The 21,899-nt window shown below is 41.7% G+C and overlaps 1 protein-coding gene across 2 annotated transcripts in view; it reads left to right on the top strand.

Annotated features, from left to right (window-relative positions):
* LOC147678387 (lysophosphatidic acid receptor 6-like) overlaps nt 1-21,899 on the top strand; it is a 178,924-nt gene that overhangs the window by 21,278 nt on the left and 135,747 nt on the right. Inside the window, exon 4 of one of the 2 annotated variants that reach the window (XM_086946573.1) lies at nt 8,972-12,266. The exons of the other annotated variant lie outside the window; for it this stretch is intronic. Within the exon in view, the coding sequence (XP_086802699.1) occupies nt 9,010-9,924 (915 nt within the window). The 5' untranslated portion in view covers nt 8,972-9,009 and the 3' untranslated portion in view covers nt 9,925-12,266. Of the gene's footprint in view, nt 1-8,971; nt 12,267-21,899 lie in introns of those variants that run through there. 2 annotated transcript variants of the gene reach the window in all.

The raw sequence follows: 21,899 nt of genomic DNA, 5'->3' as shown, positions 1-21,899 counted from the left end.
TAAGGAAGACCCAGTGTTCTGGACACCGGTCCTAACCTTAGTTTTTAATTCTGCTTGCAGCGAGGGAGTTCCAATGTTGTGGCATTCATCTGTAATTGTGCCTGTGTTTAAAAAAGAATTATTTTTTTACTGAGTTTTATATAGCGCGAACTTGATCCGAAGGTATCGGGAATAAGAGCACTTACACAGCACCAGTTGCGTAACATGAGGACACATACATTTTATTATTATTTTTTGTTAGGCACGGGGAGATTAAGTGATTTGCCCAGAATCACAGGATGTTTAGCGTCCTTGCCAAGACTCAAACTCAGTTCCCCAGGTTCGAGGACGACCACCCTAGCCGTTAGGCCAACTGTTCTCCCCTGCACGAGTTTAAATGCTATTCCCTGATATCTCTTTTGGATTCTTCCGTTAAAGTGATTGGGAGAGTAGTTTTGGACTGCTCACTGCACTGGATTAATGCCAACAGCATACTTTCTCCTAGCCCGTATGGGTTCAGAAAGGGGCTCGGCACAATTGAACAGTGCCTTAATCTCCACCTAATTGTGGCAAAATATAAATAAGCCAAGGGCGCTTCCACTCACTTGGCATTTATGGATCTGTCAAGTGCATTTGATTGGGCTCCCGTTCTAAAGTGTGGGTCATCTGGTTATATTTTTAAGGAATCTCCATCATGACCTTTCTGGTTCAGTTCGGATTGTTGATGCTGATGAATGCAGAGAGCCATTCAGCATCAAGCGCAGGGTGCGCTAAGACTAGGAGACTCATTTAAAAGGGACCTGGAACAGAAAAGATACAGCATTTCCAGTATCTGTACCACTCGTCTCAATTCAGAGGTAATGGAAACCTACCAGTGAAAAAATCCAGAGAACAAGTTGAAATATTATGTCTTTCAAGAGTCCCCCAAACTCTTAGAGACCAACAGTGCTGATCTGGACTATCTTTTCCTGGAGCTCCTAGCTCTTAAATATGAAGATTAGTGATTAGGACTAGGCAGGCGGAAGGGTCTGTATCTGTCAACTACCCAGTCAGAGCAATGGAAAACACAAGCACTAGTGCATGAAGTATACAGCTGGCAAGTTACATATGGCATGTAACTCACGCTAGGACATGGAGACACAGCCCTGCACCCTATAACCCAAAGACAAGGCCCTCCCAGGCTTGGTGTAAGGTTGCACGCTCCATCCTCTTGAAGAAGCACCTCCACTTAGACAACTCACAAGCAGCAAACAGAAGCATTAATATTGACACAGCTAATACAACCAAGAAGCCAATGAAACTAGCTACAGATGTGCTAGCTAAACAATGACACTATAAACACATCTGAATTGCACCTCGAGTACCGGGGATATATTCACAGAATAAGGTTCCCAAGACATCCTCTTGTCCCATTCAGGTGAGTTAAGGAAGGAGTTGGCCAAACAGGTAGCCTTCACTGCTTCCTTAATTGCAGAATTGGGGGTATATTCGAAGCATGGGGTCTTTTGTTAGGCTGTCTGGTGCCATTCACTGTCAACAAGCAGGTGTGTATAGGTGTGTATACCTATATTTTCTTTGTGGCAATTCTGGACTTATACTGGACCCGATTATGGCCCTAGAGGGATCTGCGGCTACCCATGGTGGACAGTTCGTAGCCCAAGCAGCCTGGCTTCTTCAAAGTGGCGACATCGAAGAGGATCATTGTGCAAAATGTTTTTCGTCTCTTTGCCGCAGACTTTGGAATTTCAGAAGCTACTGTTTATTAGTTAATGAATAGAAATTTGTTGTATTAGACAACTGATAGTGAGGTTCTCACCCCAAAAGATATAAACAACAGAGGGGTGGTGATTTATGGGAATAAGATTTGGGAAACAAGAAAGGATGTGCTGCAACATTCAAGTACACTGTTGTAAATAGATTACATAGGCAGCAGGACACGTCTTCAGTTATTAAGATACATTTATTAAGTTACAAGATAAGACAGCAGAGCAGTAAACCTCACACATGGTTAAAAGACGATTATACTTTGGTGAGACGATGGGGAGTAGACTTGTTCCCATGAGCTTGCTGAAATCATATTGGTCAACATGAAGAAGCAAGAATATTAATGTTGCAACATAGAAAACGTGTGTTTATAAAACTGCGTGTTTCCTAGTCGGTCAGAGTGTGAGATTTTGGACAGACTGATTCCCTACTGCATTAGTTTGTGCCTTTTCCCTTTTCCCCGACTCTCTGAAAGGAGACTCTGTACTGAGTTTTCTTGAAAGCTTTCCAGCTTATTCTGCTAAAGCTTTATGCATATTGGTGATTCTCTCATCAGAACCCTTCATGGGTAACTTAACTGACACCTTTAATCCTTCATTTATCATCTAGAAAGACCTCCAGGACAATCAATCAAATTATTTCTTAGTTCAAGAAACCAAAATATTGTTTCCCCAAGTATTCAATGACTTAACACCTTGGCTGCTACTTGAATTTTCCCCCTGTGCTGGACATTCCAGAACAGGGTGTGGTCGTGACGGAACCATTCCGTCATCAGCACAGCTCAGCCGTGACTGATGACGGAATGGTTCCGTCACAAGCATCGAAGGGGTTAACCTAGTATTATTTGATATTTTAGCAAAAGTGTACACTTAGGTATATCACGCCAGAATACTGAGTCGGCGTGAGGAGATCGTTTTTAAGCTCTGTTTGTTTCCGCATTTGCGTGGGGAAACGGTAAATGTTTGCAACACTAGAGTGCTGAAACCCAAGATAGCTGCCGATTTTCGGTACCATTGTGGATGGAATTGTGTGTGCACTTCTGTTCAGCAAGCTCATGGGGCATTGGATGGGTATTAAAAATGTAAGTAAAAAGAGCTGAATATGACAAGATGAATATTCTTGATTTCACTATAAAAAAACACAATGTTATTGCTACATAGATGCATTCACTGCGGTTCACATCAAATCATTAGTTTCCAGTTATAGAGTGTGTGGTTTATGGTATATGTTGTGCGTCATGTTTTATCTACACCGTCACAACACACAACAACACAGCACGTACAGAGAAAGAAATCACAACTTGGTTAAGTATATCACGGAGGGTGTGGGGTAACTGTGTTATGGAATATTTTAACAGTGTTCTTGTTCTTTCAACCCAAAACAAGAGAAAATGCCTATTAGAGTACAGTATCTGAAAGTGCATGTTAATTGAGATACGCACAAACATTTGTATAAATATAGTTATCTACCACCAACATTTAGAGTGTTGAAGGGATCTGTCTAGGTCCCGATGAGAAGCCAGGGGAGGGCTTCGAAACATGTCAACAAAGGAAGTACTGCCCATTGAAGCATAATACCCCACTTATTCCCCACTCTTTTAATAATACCAGCTTATAGGAACATTAAAGTTTACTATTCCGCATAGCTAGGTATTTTTTAATCATTTATCATGTTCACGTAACCACTTCTGACCCTTTCACTCTCACTCCTACACCACACATAGCACTTTTTAAATCAGTGCTCCCCGTAGTCGTAGGTCGTAGCACGCCCCGTCTCGCGGCCGGGCGGGAAGAACCCGATGATGAAGCATGCCACCAAGGATCCATTTGGTGGGTGAGAATATTTTAACAAAGCTGGGTGCTTTCCCAGAACGTAGGAGACACACTATTTCTGAAAGGACACTTTTACCCATCCTTATGTTTAATACATGTTGATTAGAGGAGGACCTATCCACCTCTTATGCTCTTGTAGCACTACTTCTTTACTCCCTACTTTTGTTTTGTGCTTTAAATAAAGTAATGTTTTTTTCTGTTAAGCAGCCCGTTTTCCTTAAGGGAAAACGGGATGTTTTACAAAAATAAAAATGAAAAGTTTTCCTTTCATTTTTTAAGGACAGGCAGTTGTCCATGGGACCACTGCCTGCTCTTAAAAATTGTTTTACAAACATTCACAAAGGCCCCTTCCCATTTGCGAATGGGTTACCACCTACTTGAAGTAGGTGGTAAAATGCAAATGTTTTGCAACTGCATTTTGGTCACAGAACATTCCTACATACCAATGCGATTGAGTATTATTAGGGAGGGACGCCCTAAACACACCCCTTCTTAATAGCGAATCACACCCCAGTTTGCGATTCGGCAACAGGTTACCAAATCGTAAAAATTGGGTTTGCTGCATTAGAAAAGCATTATTTGCGTTCACTAAAGGGCCGAATCGGCCCGTTTGAGAAGACAAAAGTGCTTGATGCATGTGCCCCATAGTCTCTCCATCAACTTATTTTCTTTTCTTTCCGCACCCAAGTCTTCACACTTTGTAATTTCACCAGAATTCCCAGCAAGATGTTCCTGCGATCATGGGGCCTGGACACTCCCCTGTTCACCACCCAAAGGCCTGGAGAACTGGCACCCAAAAGACTGGCCATTGAAGTTTGCTCTCACTTTCGAACAAGACATTTGTGAGTGAAGTAGACACAAACTGTCCTACATCCACTTTTGGCTGTTTCTATTTAGAGATGAGTGAAAATAGAATTTGATCAGGTTAAATTTCCACTCCATTCCCCTTTAGCTGCCGGTGGTAGAGGGGAGCGAAAGTGATCATTAAATAGATATGCAACATTTTTTGTACCAACGCCTGAGCCAAATTCACAAATTCTGCATGGATTACTGTGGGACGTTGTGCACGTTCACAGGCATTCCACTTTTTTACACACTGCAATTTTGATTTTCCCTGAGGCCTACCGTGTGTGTACCTGCTGCACACCCTGAGGCATGTGAGCCTGCAGCAGGCTACTATAATAGTCAAGTTAACCACCATCTTACCAGGGGCGGCCTTAGGCATGTGCAAGCTGTGCACCTGCACAGGGCCACCAAACTGCAGGGGCCACCATGGCAATATATATCCTTAATATAATAATCCTCCGATGATGGATACATATTTGCGTGGCGGTCCCTGCAGGGATTTGGTGGACTCCAGCTCTGTTCCACTTCCAAACACCCTGACCCCCCCCCCCCCCCCCCCACCCTCTTCACTGGCCTCCACGCTACGTCCCGCCCGGAACCCCTCTTCCGGGGACCCCTACCTACGCTCCCTGCCCAGGGCCGCCATGAGCCTAGAGCCGCCCCTGATCTTACTCATTTACGTGAGAGGTCCTAATGCGAGTCACGTGTGTTGATGTGAACACAAGGACAGCATTTATAATAATCACCCACAGAGTGACTATCTCTGGTGTATGTGGATCATAGACACTAAACAACACTGTGCTTCTTTTAAAATAGGCTGGAGAAAAATTGTTATTTCCCTTGAAATGCGTCATTTGTGGCGTTGTGCTGGGCCCCGCCAGAACATGGAAAAACAGCGCCCTACATGCAACGTGTGTGAGGACGTCCTCAAAGGAAGACCTGTGTTTCTGTATACTTCTCATTAAATATTGGAAGTATAATCTGTATCTGCGGGACATAATTTGGCAAATTTCAGCTGGAGATTGCCTGTTGGTGAGTCAGTGATGAAAGAGGAAGAGGAAATGTTTATGTTGAATCCAATTTTTATGGACAAAGGTGGAACATACCGGATAAAAAAAACTTATGAAAAGATGCTCTCTTTATATGTATATATACTTATTCAGAACTGCACATGCAGGAACTTATATAACAACCATCTGAAGTATTAAGACCTCCATGTTTTAGTATATAAGAAAGAGACAGAAATTCTTGCATTAACATAAACAACCAAATACCAGTGTTGGGTCTGTGCTAGCCAAGATCTCTTGATTTTTCAAAACTAAAAGTACAATATACCTATATGGGCTTTCAGTCACCCCTCTTCGCCCATCAGGTTGTTATGGTGTCATTGACATTTTGTTCCATTCCACACACTACAGCATACAGCATGGGGCGGAGGGTCAGCCCACTTAATTCAATTAGCTAACTTCACTGTGAGTGATGGCATACTGCCCTGTCACAAGGAGCACATCCATACATAAATTAGTTACTTTAAGCACCAGGGACTACTGTGGCAATGTGTGCCTTTTGAGACAAAAAATATGTTTGCTTAGAGCCACTGTTTTTATAGTTTTTTTTTAGATTGATGAAGGTTTGGCAGATTTCCCAAGAATAAACTTTGTAAAAAACATTATAAAACAAAACGAGCATTGACAAAGTCAAAAGCCTGGTGCCAAACTCCAGACCTATTGGCTGTGCCAATGATTGTTTAGCTTGTCCATGTCTTTTCAGAAGGAGACTAACCACAGTCAAATCAGCCATGGTCCTGGTAAATAATCCAGCCGAAATGGCTAGGTCAGGTGCCCTCTGAACGGGAATACTAGCAATCCCTCTCGAGTAGGGACCTACATATGAGCAAACCTACACCAATTAACGCATCACAAAGTGGTGGATAAGTAATGGGTTTCATTAGTTTGAACCACTGACCAACACCTTTTGAGTATTCAGTGGCATCTTTTTAGGTCAAGCCTGGGCAGCGCGTTCGCTGCTCGGCGAGGCATGCTGTATTGAGGTAGGGACTTGAAGCTCAGCCCACATTCTCTGCCCACGTTTTTCATTGGCTTATGGCATTGTCCACTGTAAACTGTGGATGTTCATTGGTCAAAAGGCTTAGTAGTCCCTCCTTAGTACCGCCTTGTCTCATTTTAAAGCCTCCCATGGTGACAGGATGTTGCTCCCTAGGCTTTAATTACAGCCTCCTCGCACTATTTTCTCAAATAGCTTTGTCCTGCCTGCAACAGGACACACTCTCTCCTAACGCTTTTTAACATTTTTTTAGCATCATTTGCAATGGTGTAGGTCCGCATTTGTGAGTGTTTAAGCTATTGGCATTGCAAATGACATTCCCCTTCATTTATGTTTTAAAAACAACACTTAAATAAAAGGCATTGTTATTTACAATACAGTGTAAACAATATGGCATAATATTAACACATAAGAAGGGAGAAATTGCATAAAGGAGACACAACCAAGTGATTATAAAAAATTCTATTTAATTTAATACGTATATAAATGTTCATGTTAAAAACAATTAATAAAAAGGCATGAATATGAATCAATTATACAAACAACAAAATATACAATAATCGTATAATACATAAGAAGTACATATAAAAATTACATAAAGTGGCAAACAATTAGAATAATATTGTTTGCCACTTTATGTAATTTACGTATTAAATGAAATAGAATTTTTTATAATCACTTGGTTGTGTCTCCTTTATGCAATTTCTCCCTTCTTATGTGTTAATATTATGCCATGTTGTTTACACTGTTTATTTCCCTGTACCACGAATTGAATTTCTTAACAGGGGGTCCTTGTTATTTACACTATTGTTATTTACAATGACAATAGCTCAAACTCTCATAAATGCAAGTCTAATTGCATTGCAAATGCTTGTTTTAGCTGCTCTATGCCACTTCATAAGCCGACTGAAATTTCTATGGGTTGTACTCCTGCCAGCGACAGATTTACTGTATCAACAGTGACTCAGCAGATTTTGTATAAGGCGACTCTCCAAGTTAAGCCCTTACTGGATTTTTAGAGGCTGGCTAAGCTAGCTTTAGCCGTCTTCAGGACCCCGATGTTGCACAAACCCACGACACACAACAACACATCATACTATAAAACATACATTATACTAAAAGGGGCTCTTGGATGCACCTCCTTGATGATTGGCTGTTGCCTGGCATTTCACGGATATCTACATTTTTCTGAAGTTGGAGAGAGCGGTTCAAACGAGGCAAAAACGCGGCGCCACGAGCACGGAGAACATATCCAGTTCCTGTGAGGCCCCCAGACATTATATGCCCGTTTGAAGTGGGTTTTAAAATGATTGAAGACACATGGTTTTAAAAGAAAAAGATCAGATAATTTGAAGAAAAGAGAACCCTATATGAGGAGTCTTGCTGAAGACAAAAAGGCCAACACAGCCAGAGATCGCAGACAATTGTCACTGAACGACGCTACATGCGCCCAGTCTGAATCCCCCACCATAGGCATTTAAGGGAATATCCTCCCCCTACAAGAGGGAGAGTGAAATCTTGTTTATACAAGAAACCCCTATCAAGAAGTCCTGAGGAAGGTGCCACAGAATTAAATGTATTGCACCGAAACGCGTCGACGCATTTCCGAATGAAAGAATCCATCCTAAGCCTAAATACACACTGGATGTACATACATTTTTGTCGCATTTGTGTAGGATTGTCTATGTCACTTTAGGCTGTTGGATCTAGAAATCTATAGTGGTAAAAATATCTAAGTGCCACCGTTTTAAAAGGGGTCTTTTGCTTTGTTTCATATGTTGTCTTTGGTAATAATTATTTGTTGTTCATGATATGTAATGTGTTATACATGTACCCTTATGCTCCATATTATTAATTACTGTATTGTCCATTTATATATGTGAAATTAGTCTCATATAAAAAATTTTACTTTTCAAGGAATTCTCCTTTGAAATTTTAACTTTGTGCTTTTTTTATTGTAAAATATTTCTTTTTTATTAAAAACTAGATTGTTAACAAATGTTCTTTCTTTGTGGAAATTATTATGTAAATTTCTCCCCGCAATACAGTGATCTATAGTAGCCTATAACCTAGATGCTATAGTGCAACTGTAAGGATATAGATACATTAGGCTAACAAACATACCCTAGGGATTTCCCTCTGACTTGATTTCACGGATATCAACATTTTTCTGAAGTTGGAGTTTGCACCAGACACATACTCACACACATCATTGGTTTTAACTATTATCCCAGCATCTAATACATCTTTCAAAATCAAAACACCAAGAATATTTGAATGCAAATGTCATTTACTGAACTGGAATAAAAAGTGAAATAACTTCAAAAAGTCGAATATTCAATGAACAACACACTGAATATTGGAAAATGACATCAAAATGACTGATCATGTGGTCTGAGCTTCTTCATATGAAATCTTACCAATAACAAGGTGCCTAAATACTAGGCAATCGCTGTACCAACGGATGTGTCTTTTCTTTTTTTCAGGGCAATTTAAGATTTTTGTCCATTGCGTGATACCTGAGATGACAACCAATACTACCGTCCAGGAACTTACGTTCATCTTTGTTGGGTTTTATACCATGATCTTCTGCCTGGGCTTGATACTCAACATCGTGGCGCTATGCATCTTCTGCTGGGGCACCAGGATACATTCCTTGACCACCACATACATGAAGAACTTGGCCTTCTCTGATCTCCTGCTCATTTTCTCCCTCCCCCTTCGGATTCATTATTACAGCACCAATGCTGAACTTCCACAGCGGGTATGTGAAATGATGGGGTTGATTTTGTTGGTGAACATGTATGCCAGTATATTTTTCTTGACCTGTATTAGCTGGGACAGATGTATGGCTGTCTGTTTCCCCATTAACCCTCGAATAAAGAGCCTGAGGAAGAGGGCCAAATGCATTTGTTTTGGTGTCTGGACTTTGACAATTGGGGCCAGCATTCCAGCCTACTTCCTTGGGACTGTGAGCAACGACACCGAAACAAAGTCTTGTTTCGATAGCCGACCTTTGCACGTTACCCAATATGGTTCTGTGCTTTCATCCTTGACAATCGGCTTTGCCATCCCACTTACCATCATGGCAATTTGTTCCAGGGCACTCATACGGGCCATTAAGAAGAGTGTGGTTGCCCAAATGGAACTTGTTGACAGCAAGAAAATTCGGAACATGATTGTGACCAACTTGACCATCTTCTTGCTGTGCTTCCTGCCCTATCATAGCGTGCTGCTACTCTACCTGATCGAGAAGGAGCCGAGCAAGCTGGATTTTGCTTATAGATGCACAATGTTGGTTGCCTGCTTTAACACCATTCTGGACCCCCTGGCCTATTACTTTGCTACAGAGACATTCCAGAAGACAGTGGTCATTGACAACCTACGTAAGGTTTTTATCTTTAACAGTGATAATACGGATACCCAATTTCATCCCTAAATAACATTTGAAGCCTAGTACCGGCTAGAACCAATGATTGGGAGAGAGGATCCTCGTCTCTGCAAGGTCTTTCCCAGAGACAATAGAAGATAAGATGGTAGGAAAACCAACAAAAATCTGCAAGGGATTAATTTACTGTTCATACATCCAAGCTGAGAATGGAACAAAACTGGAGCTTGTTTTACAAGACATTACCCTGGTAGATGGACATGTTTCCTGGATCTGTTTTGATACCCTGGTCTTTTGGTGAATTATCACTTCAAGTCACACTTTTAAACCTGACTGGAGGAAGGAACTGTACAGAGTATTAAGTATATGGGTGACACAGCAAATAATACTCCGGATTTAACTTCTAGCGCAAGGAGGAAAAAAGCCACATTCACCCTACTTTGAGCAATGAGAAGCCCAGGTCATGCCAGTTAATTTTCAGAGGAATATTTTCTAACTTTTCAATGCTGATTGCTGATTTGTTAGGCAAACAATGACACTGTTACCGAGGACATATGGGCAGTTGACCGAAATTGGCACATTGTGAGGAAAAGGCATTGTTTACCTGAGTATTACTGAATGTGCAACTCACCCTTGGGAGGGGCAGAGGTGACAAGGAAGACATAAAGGAATATTGCACTCTCATAGGGAAGGACACATCCCTTTCCCCGCCACCAATACCCAAGAAGGATGGGCAATATTGACTAACCCTAACTGGAAGGTCAGGGAGCAATGGATAGTCCCTAAGTTGGAGAGCTGAAGAAACCCCCAATAGGAAGGGTGTAATACATGTCCACAGATGGAGAAAATAGAGTCTGCCTCAGAAGAAGGGAGAGTCGAGAATTTCCTCAGGGAGATAAAAGGACATATTTATTTTAACATATTACATAACTTGGATTCAAAATCCAGGACCTGTTTAGGGTGTTTATAAAGCTTCAAATCTTAATGAAACAACAAAAGAAGTCCATGCCAATACGATTGTTAGTTTTGTAATGTTTTTATATATTAAAACGTAATTTGCCTCATGTAGTTCATTACATTTTCAAATTCACCTTTTTAAGAATTTGGATAATTAATTGGGATAGGTGACTACCCACCTCCAGGAATAATTACAACCCATGTCAGGGTGGATCCTAAGAAGTGACTAAATTAACTTGAGTTTAATCCCCTGGTAGCGATGGCTCAGAGCAGACGGGCTTGACTTAAACAGAAATAAACAGAAATAAAGTCACAATGCAAAACGATAAAAATCCAAACCCAAATTTGAAAAATAGAGTAACATTTAATAAATAAACTAACACCAAAATGACAAAAAATCTAAAAAGGGGAACCATTTGGTCTAAATTGTTAAAGTTTTAAGTAGAAATAGCACTAAAAAGCACAAAGTGCCAATGTCAGCCAATTGCTGCAGTAGACTGGGACCTAGTTGCAATTGGAGGATGACCGTGATCGATCGTGAGTCTAAAAAGGTTGATCCTGGTCAAAGTTTTTACCTTCTGACTTAGTCTTATAAGTCTCAATCCACCACAGGCGTACACTTCTAAAGTCCACGTGACCTCAGGGGAGGCATTTAGAGACTCAAAGGCTATCGGGCAGAGACCAACAGTAGGGTCTAGTACTAGTCTAGTTGCTACTGGTAAGCTGTGTATTTCCAGGAAAAGGCCTATTGCAGCTTTTTGTCTTCTTGTAGCCACACAGCAAGTTAGCCAACTGACCCTTGGAATCTACATAGTTGTCCTGGGTAAAAGAGGGAGCAGTCTCAGTCCTTCAGGGCTCCTCTCAGGACACACACAGCAGGCCCAGTCCTCTTCTGATCTTCCGCAGGTCCAGAAATTATTCTGAAGTGGGCACCTGGAGGTACCACATTTGTACAGTTGTACCAGCTACGAAGATGAGGTGTCTCCTGAACACACCTTAGCCAAAGAGGCAAAAGTACCTGGGACCATCTATGCCCACTTTTTCAGTTGTTCCAGTTTGCATTACTGCACACTGGCCCAAAATGAAATACGTAGGTCATTTTGAAGATAGTAATAGTCTTTTGCTACACTAAACTTGGTCCCTGAGGGCTAGGGGTGTGTGTGGGGAGAGTACTATGGTAATCTTAGCTTCCTCCTACAATCCAGTTTGGGTAAGGTACTGTACACACAACAAACCCAGAGACTGAACAAGTGATGGGACTACTATGATCTATCCTCCGTGATGTCCACAAACCCTGGGAATATCGAGTTATCCCTGTAATGTATTGCTTTATGAGGTGGGAGGGGGATTGGGGGGCTCATTTATGAAGAAATGGTTTCTTTTATTGTACTGTTTGCAGCTTTATTAAGACCAATAAAATGTGTTTATAAAAAAAACAGAGACAGAAGTCTGTTAGGACAAAAGCAATTCATCAACCAGTGGATACACAAGAACTGTCTTGGCATCCTGTTCTTTCCCTTTAAAGTTTGCCCCAAGTGTCATATGGAAACCCAGAGTATGAAGTCTGGTAGGGCAAAACCAGAGTTCATCAGCAACCTGACTGGGGATCCACAATAATTGCCTTGGCATCCACTTTTCTCCCTTTCAAGTGCCTCCCAAGTATTATATGTAGGTCAACAGACATTTCAAGCAGGATTTGACACAGACTCTCCAGAAGAGGTCCTCAGCCCCTTTGACATATTCTGTTAAACTATTTAGGGCACTCTATTGTTTGCTCCTGGATGGTATTTCACACATTTTACACACCTGTTCAAGAATGATAACTGGCTGGAAGCAGCTGGAAAACGAATGCAAATTAGCCTACCTGAACTTCAGGAATGGAAAATGTAAGTTTCTAAAAGTTACATTTTCTTATAATATATTAAAAATCCAACTACACCATTAAATTAAATGTGTAATAACTATTACAAAATAGTTGAGTAATTATATGTGTAGCTGGACCCATTCCTGAGATGCAGTATTAGTATTTTAATCTGCACTCTGGTTTTCTACATAGGACATGTAGGTCTGCCACTGTGAAAGTAGCTTTTTGGACCTTGCCACTGTAGGGACATGGTAGGAAAAAATGTGTGCATGTCTCACTTTTATATACCATGCAGCCAGCATTGTGGGCTGCAAGGCTTATGTGGGGGTGCCTTAATTATATTTAAAAAGGAGGTGTTCTCCTGTCAAAAAGTGCTGTTTGACAGTCAGGATGCAGGTTTTAAACTGCAGCAGTCAGGCCACAATGATAGGCCTGAAGTCATGCTTGGTCTGCCACTGTAGTGTGTGTAGATGCTGCTGTTTTTTAGTGGTATTTAAGTTCCAAGACCTGTGTACACTTTGTACTATAAATTAGAGATTTATTGGCAAGGTTCATTATTCCTCTTTCTCTTGCCAAACTTGTATAAAGCATGGTAGTGATATCCGCTGTGCATCACCACCTTATCAGAACATACAGCTGGTCGTTGATATGGACATCCGCGGTGAGAGCAAGATTTTTATTAACCTTTGGGGACACTTCCTTTTTCATATTCTATGTTTTTAGTGTTGAACATTCTATAGACTTGTGCCCATTCCATCTTTTTATGGATATAGAGATGGACACTATTTATATCAAACGCTACATTTCTATTTGTGATTGAACAATACCATAGCCATTACTGTTTGAAGATTTGCCATTATGTAGTTTGGTTACAAAACTAATTTCCAGTGTGATGGCTCTGCTTAAGGAGTCCTACCACATTGTATATTTTGTGATTAATATCAGGTGCCCGTTATAGTCATCACTTCGTTTGTGATTAGAAGAAATAATAACTTACGCGCTATAAGGACTACCTTTGTTGTGATACTCCACTCAAATTGAGGAGTGGGTATTTACAGAAAATTGATTGTATTTTCTTTTTTCTTTTTTGTTTAGGGTACACTCTGTTGTATATATAATGTATATATTGCATTTTTAGGTCTTTTTTGTCTTTTTTGTCTTTTTGTATACTGTATATATCTTGACCTCCTTGTCTTATGACTCATAACATTGTCCTTCTTAAATCATATAATTTAATGAAGACAGAAATCACTGTAAAAAACAGGATAATAAATTGTATCTTGTTTTGAAGTAGCTCATGCTTTATTGATTCCTCAGTACCATTTTTTCTACTTGTTCATCTTTATGATGCTCCTTGCCCAGGTATGGGAGGGTCATTTGGGCAAAGCCCCTGTTCATTATATAGTGTATTTTACCATAGTCATTTGCCCGCAGAATTTTGCAACTATTTTTCTGGTATCTAGAATGTAGTGCAGTCTTATTTTGTTTTAACCAAATATTTGGTACCGTTTACATGTGGTACTTTTTTTAACACTTAGTTATAAATGTCTGAAATACTGACATAAGTGTTGTTGATACCATATAAGATGCTTCGTATTTTCGGGTACATATTGTACTCTGCATTTGTTTCCCTCATTCTCTTTCTCCTAATTATAAAATTAGTGCCTTTAAATAACAGTAGTGTAACTGATGGTGATACACATTGTTATATGAAAAGGTTTTGCACTTTTTCTTGCTTTATGGAGATTTTTTATGTTTTATTTTCTCCCGATATATTCCCTTACAGATACTTGTGAGAATGTACTGGTTATTTGCGGTGTAGTAATCCATAATTGAAAGTGGTCATTTTCTTGAACATCGCAACCTTAAATTAACGATCTTCATATATATTAACAATAGTAAGTTGCTGAATCTTGGAAAAAATTCCTTCACGTCCAAATGTTGTTTGGCTGATATGCCATATTTCCTTAAATTAATAGAATATCTCCTCTTTCAGAATGGTGCGAATTTGTTGCACTTTGGTTACTTTTCGACCAGCCTTTGGTGAGTTCTATAACATATACTACTACAAGGTGATATGCCAATAGTTGTTTTGGCTTATTTTTTAAGTTCTTTTGGTCTAATGTGGGTGTTAATGTGATACCACCTTTGGGTGTATTTGCTTATGCTCTCTCTTTTGGTTTTTGGGTTCTGTCTTTTCAAAGCTGGGCATTGATTGCTTTATTTGGTCAACTTTCTAATGATATTTGGGTGATGTTTTTGATGGTGGCCCTGTGTTTATACAAAAATATTTTTTCTTTTTGAGTCTGACATTTTAAAGTGTTTTTATGGATGACAAGATGTTGGCATTTTAAAGCATATCTTTTTGTTCTTAACAGCCCTGAAGAAGTCTTTCCAGACAAAACACATATTGGCTGTATTATCTAATTGGACATCAAATAAGAAATTAGCATTTGTAGCTCATAGTGCCGTCCACTGTCTGTTTGAACTGTTCACACCTTGCCTTGAATTGTATACATTTGATACACTGGTGTTGTACTGTGGGCACATATATAAGGTTAGTACATGATCTTGTGATCTCTGCTCTGCATCATACTTGGTACATCATTATTGATCTCTGCATTTAAAAAATATTTTTGTATATCAGTACATTGGAATAAACTTAGTTACATTGCCTGTAAACAAACAGTTTTGGTTGATTTGTTCACGTGGAGGGCTTCAGGTGAGTATAGAATGTTGTATTTGGCAGTCACTGATGTAATTTACATAAATTACACTTTTTTGCAGCAGGATTGAAGTCTGTGATAGCACCCACCATTAGAACTGATTGATAGCGGCTATACACTGGGGCTGGAACTGAGCGGGTGTTTTTTCCACTGCTGGAATTTGTAATATTTGTCAATTAGGCCATGTTTGAAGGGGGGACACGGGCACTTTACTACTGGTTATGGGTAAAGTGCAAAGAGTTCTAAAGGCAGCAAACATATAGGATCCGGCAGAAGGCAAAAAATCTGGGGTGACCATACAGAACATTGGATTTTCCACAACCTTGTTACAATATACTTATGCAAAGTATGTATACAAATTCCTTATATATCCTAAAATAATATCTTAATATTGAAAAATCATTCATAATTTGCTAGCATTTTTTTTGTGGATTGCATTCACAAAGTTCTAGCTAGCAAAGCAATGTAGTCTATTGATAAACTTTAAAGCTCTCCTCTGTCAGAGGCATTACACACAAAAGCATAACTTCCTTCATTAAAGACAGCACCTTTGCTAAAGCTGATGACTCTACTAGCTCCTGTTGCAATATATCTCTTCCATAGTCATTCATTTTAACAATGGGACATAGGCATCATCTCGACGCACTTATAAATAACTGGTACTACATCATATCATGCTCCACACATAGCTGCTTGCTGGTTTACCCCTTAGCTTAGGTAGCAACCAGGCTGAGCAGGAGGATGGCAGTGCAGTGGTTAATGTGAGCAGGGCAGCATATGCCCTACCAATCTGATATCCCTGTTCCGCCTCATGGCCATGCCCTGCAGTGATGCCTGGGAGAACCTGAAGCTTATAAACACATCACTTGGCTTCCTGCAGGCTGAGATCCGGTGAATCCCTGGGATACACACTACACAGATGCGAAAGCACAGATATACGAGGGAAAACTAAAGGGTGTAGGGCTGACCTAGAGCTTACTACTATGCGCCAGATGTTGGGGATGGGGGGAGGCTCATGTCTATTCACTATGGAGTTCCTGAAGTTTTCCTTCATATTGAGAGCCATGGAGAAGTGTGGCTCAATGGTTAGAGTGGCAGACCCTGATGCAGAGGTCTAGCCCTGGACCAGGGTTCAATTCCTGCATCAGCGGGTCTTAGGCTCAATTTCCTTGCACCTGATAATTCTTGCCTCAGTGCTTATTCTAATCATGAGTGCAACTCTGGGCAATAGCTTGCTTAATTGCCCCAACAGCACTGGGATGCCTGGCTTCACCATGGGGTGCCCAGGAGTGGACATTTCACAGGAAAAAGCCAGGAAGGGTTCCACAGCAGTATGCGTACAGCGCCAGGAAACCCCGGTTGGGGTAAAAGTGAACTTTACAAGTACAAATTCATTTCATTTCGTTTCTGACAGGCTGGGAGGGGACACTTTGAGTTCACAGAATAGCTATTGCCAGATCAAAATCTACTAGCCCCATTTGCCACCTTATTGCCACCCTGACTCGCCATCTAACCATGTCACAATCGGACGGCAAATATTACCAGGCTCTTTGACATGGTTGGTGCTTGACGGGTCCTTCCAGCATCAGAAGTGGAGAGTTTGCCAATTTTCACATCCATGAATCCATCTCTGGTCTTCCAAGTTGCAACTCAGGAGCAGATGGTGAAACTTTGGAGTTTTGAACTCCTGCCAAGGTTTAAATGACGATTTACAAAAGGGGGTGGTGATGAACAGAGTGTCTGAATTGAGCAGACCACTCTTACCCAGTCCAAAGATCAGGGCTTGATCCATCACCGTTATTTATCTCACTGCCCCATCCCAGCTCAGAACCTGGCTATATGCAAATCAGTCTGTCCCTGGCCCAGTGCATCATGGGAACAGGGCAGACTAAACTACCAAGCCAATTCTTTACCAGAAAGGAGCCAAGCTACCGGGGACCGGTTTCTGGCATTTCAGCCTCTTCGGCCCGGCTTGCTTGAATCCTGATGGAGCAGTGAGAAAGGGACTCATGTCTGAGTATACCCTGCCACACCTATAGTGGTCAAAATCGATTTACAAAAGGGGGTGGTGATGAACAGAGTGTCTGAATTGAGCAGACCACTCTTACCCAGTCCAAAGATCAGGGCTTGATCCATCACCGTTATTTATCTCACTGCCCCATCCCAGCTCAGAACCTGGCTATATGCAAATCAGTCTGTCCCTGGCCCAGTGCATCATGGGAACAGGGCAGACTAAACTACCAAGCCAATTCTTTACCAGAAAGGAGCCAAGCTACCGGGGACCGGTTTCTGGCATTTCAGCCTCTTCGGCCCGGCTTGCTTGAATCCTGATGGAGCAGTGAGAAAGGGACTCATGTCTGAGTATACCCTGCCACACCTATAGTGGCCAAAATCGATTTACAAAAGGGGGTGGTGATGAACAGAGTGTCTGAATTGAGCAGACCACTCTTACCCAGTCCAAAGATCAGGGCTTGATCCATCACCGTTATTTATCTCACTGCCCCATCCCAGTTCAGAACCTGGCTATATGCAAATCAGTCTGTCCCTGGCCCAGTGCATCATGGGAACAGGGCAGACTAAACTACCAAGCCAATTCTTTACCAGAAAGGAGTTTGGTTTGCCCTGTTCCCATCATGCACTGGGACAGGAACAGACTAATTTGCATACAGCCAGGTTCTGAAACTGGGATGGTGCAGTGAGCTAAAAAACGGTGTTGGATCTAGCCCTGATCTCTTGACTGGGTGAGAGTATTCTGTTTAATTCAGAGACTCTGTCCCTCACCACCCCTTGTTGTAAATATAAGGTTTAAATGACAGCATAAAATCCCATTCTGAGCTGGACCAGTCAGGACAGTGATGGTATCAGTGGCCTGTTAGTGGAGGAGAACGTTGTGTGGGTCTAGAAATTGGGCTTTAGCGTTAACCTGCTCTGTCCCCGCATTTATATCATATGTCAATCCCAATGCCTCACTAATACTCTTGCTTTGGTATACTCCATGCTTGTCCAAATGTAAACACATGGGATATGGCCGTGGGTTTGCTATCTGGTGGGCATGGCCAGAAACCAAGCATAAAAGAAGTTGGCTGCATGATAGTTTAGTCTTAGGCCAGTGACCAAGCGGTGTTATGGTCAGTGGCGTTGCCAGATTGGTGGGTCTAGTGAACGTTTTGTGACAAGCTTGTCCTGTAGCCGACACCTGCTGCACACAGAGGAAAGCTGTGCACCGCGGGAGTTGGTTGTACTGTAGGTTAGGAGCAAGTCCATGCCCTGTAACCAACCCAAGCTGCCCTTCGCCGAAACCTGTTTGCGGCGCAGGGTGGTTTCATAGCAGGTTGGCTGCAGGGCCTGGAGACATGCAATGCCCTAGTGCTAACCCCTTATGCACAAGACTGAAGGTTGTGCACAGTGGAGGTTAGTTGCACAGTGGTTTGAAATAGTGAAATATAATAACATGGAAGGTGAATTCAGTGCCTCATGGGAGGCAACTATTGCTTGAGGCTTGAACCCGGGTGGGTTCTTGGGTCCTTTTTGCTTGTAAAGAGTCTGATAGTCTTGGTGATAATGGCAGGGAAACATTGTTTACAACGCAGTGTTTACACCGCAGTACCTTTACAACGATGCCATCACAACGCAAGTCGTTACTACGACTTGCGCTGGATGGCGCTGTTGGTTAAGGAATATTGTAATTTTATATTCCAGCACCTTCTCTACTGTTACGTGGGCTGGTGTTCGAATATAAAATTATAATAATCCTCAATCCGTGCACACCAAGCAAGTCGTTGTAACAACTTGCGTTGTAATGGCAGCGTTGTAAAGTACCGCAATCTAAAAGATCGTGTTGTACTGATGTACATCCTAATGGCCTTGTAGTCATTGCAGAATAGACTGAGTATAGCTCTGACATGCACAATCTGCCAATATGGAATGCAGTAGAGGGGGTGACATGATAAACAAGGTCTGGAACAGCAGAAAATACAAGCTTCGTTTTTTGTGTGGTTTGTAGTTAGATGAGGAATATTTTTAAAAGTCGATGTTTGTGTGTGGCACAGTTGTGGTCAGGACTGAAGTGGAGTAGGGGTTGAACAGAAAGTCTGAAGTCTGTTCCGAGGATGTAAAATGTGAGTTGCCTAAGGAATGCAACATGTGGAAGGGATTTTCTGTGCTGCTAGGAATCCCTCGGCGTCAGGGAAAGGATATGTCAGCTCTGAGTGATGCAGAGATGATGGTCACCCGAGTGACAGGGTGTGGAAAAACACAATATGCACTTCAGAGGTGGCTAGGTTGATTGTGAACCGAGGAACACATTTAATTGTACATTGCTACCAATAAGGAAGGTGAAATCTAAACCAGGCATGAACCCATTACTTAGTGGAAATACAAGGAAAACATATATAATTTGTTTAGTTAAAGAGGCGAAGTTTTTTATACCTTTTTTTGGACATTAAGGGCCAGAAGAGTCAAGAATCTTTTGCCTTCACAAATGGCCGATTCGCAGAACCGACCATTTGCGAACGAAAAAAAATGCTCATCTGATGCAGCAAACTCAATTTTGCAATTCGGTAACCTGTTACCAAACCGCAAAATTGGTTTGTGATTCGCTATTAGGAAGGGGCGTGTTTAGGGCGTCCCTTCCTAATACCGAATCGCATCGGTATGCATCAGTTTCCATTAAGGAAAACGGGCTGCTTTACAAAAAAAGATTGCTTTATTTAAAAGCAATCACGGACATGGTGGTCTGCTGTCCCCCGCAGGCCACCTTTCCGGTGATTTTTGTGATTCCTAGGGGGTCGCAAATTGCGACCTACCTCATTCATATTCATGAATCCCCTAGAAAAGGCAGAAAGTGTTAAACACACTGTCATGCATTCCATTTTGCCATTTTCTAATTGCAAATCGCAGGGATTCGCAATTAGGAAATCGGAAAATGGTTTGTTGATACATCTGCCCCCAAATATATAGCATGCAGGGAGCAGGACCATTATACTTAAAAACGCAATCCCAGAATTACAAGAAAGATGCAGACAAAGAGGAACAATAGGATATAGTTGAAGGAGGATAAATGCATTGATTTATCTTTAATCAATTGCCTGGATGTTGGACGCAGGCACTGCCCTGGAGAAGGTGCAGTTTAGCCAATTGATGGGCCAAGAGAGGAAAAAGGATTGTTTGTGAATCTAAAAGGGGTTCAGAAGAAGGATGTGATTCCAGCAGAAGGAGAGCTTCACCAGGGGGGACTTCCACTAGGGCCAAGGGAGACCTTTTGGAGGCCATCATCCAATTCTAATGGAGCGAGGACCCACTACTGTCTCAGCCGCTGTAGAAAACCAGCAACCACTGGTTTACGGTGGCCTTCAACGACTGGGGCTCGAGGAGAGGAAGATGGGGGCTGAACAAGGGAAGAGAAAGACTGACATAAAGTTGGAAGAATAAATGAGAAAGGTGGAGACAGAGATAGACAAGTGGCTGCTTCAGCAGCAGCTGCAAAAGAGGTGATAGTGCTGGCAACCTGTCCTGAGATTCACCTTCAGACTGTGAGTGATGGTGAGAGGTGAGATTAAGATTAGAGAGATGGCTGGGTGGGTTTAAAGAGCCTTCTTGCATGTTTATAATGCAGTATCACCAAGGGACTGTGATGGACTGATGCTACATGTGAGATTGGAAACCACATCCTGTGAGGTGCTTAAAATGGCTTGTTCTGGGCAGGAAGGAAGTCATGTATTGGTTGTATGAGCGAAATGCTGCTCCCACGCTTCGTTTGGTATTTCATTACAGTAATATAAAAGCAGTCTCAATTCGATCGAAGAAATGCTCTTTTCGCAAAATGGCAAAATAACGTTAAATATTTCACTTTACAAATAAATGTAATGTTAGTAAAGTCAACTACATCTACCATAATACTTTGCTGGGGAACTTATACACAATGTGAGTGTTAAAAGGTCCAGTCAGAGCTCAACCTGACCCTCGAGTTACCAGTGGCGGACAGTAATTTTAGCAGGGACGGGGGTCACACGCGCACCCATGCACACTCCCTCACACGTGCGAACACACACCCAATCAAAACACTAACTTAGAAATACACTTACATCAAAAACCGTAACATTTAGTTTCACTGCAGCTCTCTGGGATGGAATCCTCCGCAGTCCGAGGAGGGTCCCAGGGCGAAGATTACACCCGACTGCGGACGCAAAGATACTACTCGTCACTTACATTTGCGCATAAAGAAAGTCATAAACATAGACTTTTGTGGGGCATATGTATGAAGCCCATTTCTCGTTCGAAAACGGGCTGATTCACAGAATCGGCCCATTTGCGAACGGGAGAAATCCTTCTAGAATGTATCATGCCAAAAGGCCCTCGCAAAATAGGGAACTGCAAAATGTGTGATTCCCTATTTTGCGAAAGCATTTAAGGAATAGAAAATTGCGATTCCTTAAATGCGATGTAGAGAGCACCCAAGTTGTGCGATTTCTCCTTAAGAA

Source organism: Lissotriton vulgaris, chromosome 12, assembly GCF_964263255.1.
Source record: "Lissotriton vulgaris chromosome 12, aLisVul1.2, whole genome shotgun sequence".
Taxonomy (NCBI): Eukaryota; Metazoa; Chordata; class Amphibia; order Caudata; family Salamandridae; genus Lissotriton; species Lissotriton vulgaris.
This window is presented reverse-complemented; position numbering and strand designations above follow the sequence as displayed.